The sequence below is a fragment of the Stegastes partitus genome, unplaced genomic scaffold, assembly GCF_000690725.1.
Source record: "Stegastes partitus isolate 25-593 unplaced genomic scaffold, Stegastes_partitus-1.0.2 Scaffold234, whole genome shotgun sequence".
Classification (NCBI taxonomy): domain Eukaryota; kingdom Metazoa; phylum Chordata; class Actinopteri; family Pomacentridae; genus Stegastes; species Stegastes partitus.
Genome location: NW_007577965.1, coordinates 1 through 1471, shown reverse-complemented (window position 1 = coordinate 1471; position 1471 = coordinate 1). Strand labels below are relative to the sequence as shown.

Genomic DNA, 1471 nt, shown 5'->3' with positions numbered 1-1471 from the left:
TTGTTTTGGGTTAAATTTGACCCTTTTTGACATTTGACAGCAGTAAAAATCTCTGAAACGTCATTTTTTTAGCCTGAAATTTGATGACTTTTCATACCAGTGACCCAAAATACACAAAAATACAAAGATTTTAAAATGTTATACTTTTGTACAGGTGCTACAAATGTTTGTACACTGAGACTGTTTTGGGTCAAATGTGACCCGTATCCATTGAGATGGATTTTAGATAGACCAGTGTGGGTCAAATCAAGGAAAATTGTGGTTTTAGGGAATCTTTAAACTGTAAAAAATGTCCAGGCCATGTTTTATGTGTATTCTTTATTTACATTTATTTATGTGACATAGGCTATTTAGACATTCTAAACAGATCTGTAGTTTAACATTTGGTAGGGACGCTTACTATGAGGGACAGGGATTCTTCTCAGCATGGTCCTGGTCAAAATTAGCATAAAATAGGAACAGTATGTTACAGTATGTTCAAGTCTAGGATCCGGCTGGACTTGATCTCAGGGCTTGACTTGTTATTAAGCAGTGGCTCCTCCCATCAGGGCTGGTCCCAGGATGAGTTTGGGAGGCTCTGCGCAAACGTCGTGCGCCTCTGCAGCTTGTTTATTGCGCTTTGTTGTTGTAAACTTTAGGTGCTTTCACTACTTTGCACGGACTATGTGATTGCGAATATCTGAAGTGTTGCTCCTGTACAACTTATCTTCCACACGTCTGATTTCCTCGTTCTTTCCTCCAAACTCCCTCTCAGCGATGTTCGGCGCGTCGATCCAGAATTTACGCGTCAGTATTAACAGGCTCAATGAGAGGAACACTGTCTCCAGCGGGGACCAGGTTGCAGGACACGTCTCCTTCGAGCTCACAAAACAAACGAAGATCACCTCAATTACGGTGGCGCTGTCAGGAGTGGCACATGTCCACTGGTCCACCGGAGGAGGAGGAGGAGGAAGAAAGCGAAGGAGATACAGAAGAGTCTACTCGGCTAAAGTGGAATACTTCAATTACAAAGGCGTCATTTTGCAGGAAAACGGCGGTATGCACTTGTTAGGGCGCAAACAGTTTGGTCATTGTCCACTAGAAAGTTTACTGAGTTTCTTTTTTTTTCCTTGCAGCAAACCGTGGGACAATCAAACTGTCCCCCGGCACCCATGTGTATCCGTTTGCATGTCAACTCCCACATGGGTGAGTGTGAGCAGCTTCCTCTCTGGCTGTGATTTTTATTGTTCCTGTCTGTCACTGAGACACCTGGTGAGACAGATCAGTGTTGACCTTCAAGGAGCAACAACATGCCACATACATGTTTCCTACCATGCTGGTTGTTTTGTTTTCAGATTACATCACATCATTAGAATTTGGGGATTTTTTTTAAATTCTCTCTTTTTCCATGCAGAGATTTCCCCTCCACTTTCCACGGCCCTAATGGGAAAATAGTATACACCTTGAAAGTGGACATCTACAGACCCTGGCA

The 1471-nt window shown here is 43.0% G+C and overlaps 1 protein-coding gene across 1 annotated transcript; it reads left to right on the top strand.

Moving 5' to 3' along the window:
• Positions 1-568: 568 nt before the first annotated feature.
• On the top strand, positions 569-1466 carry LOC103357095 (arrestin domain-containing protein 2-like; the record flags this gene model as incomplete). The annotated part of the gene is made up of 3 exons (XM_008281492.1): positions 569-1036; positions 1116-1185; positions 1394-1466. Coding segments are annotated over exons 1-3 (423 nt in total), but the record flags the coding sequence as incomplete, so codon positions are not given.
• Between the last annotated feature and the right edge of the window lie 5 nt (positions 1467-1471).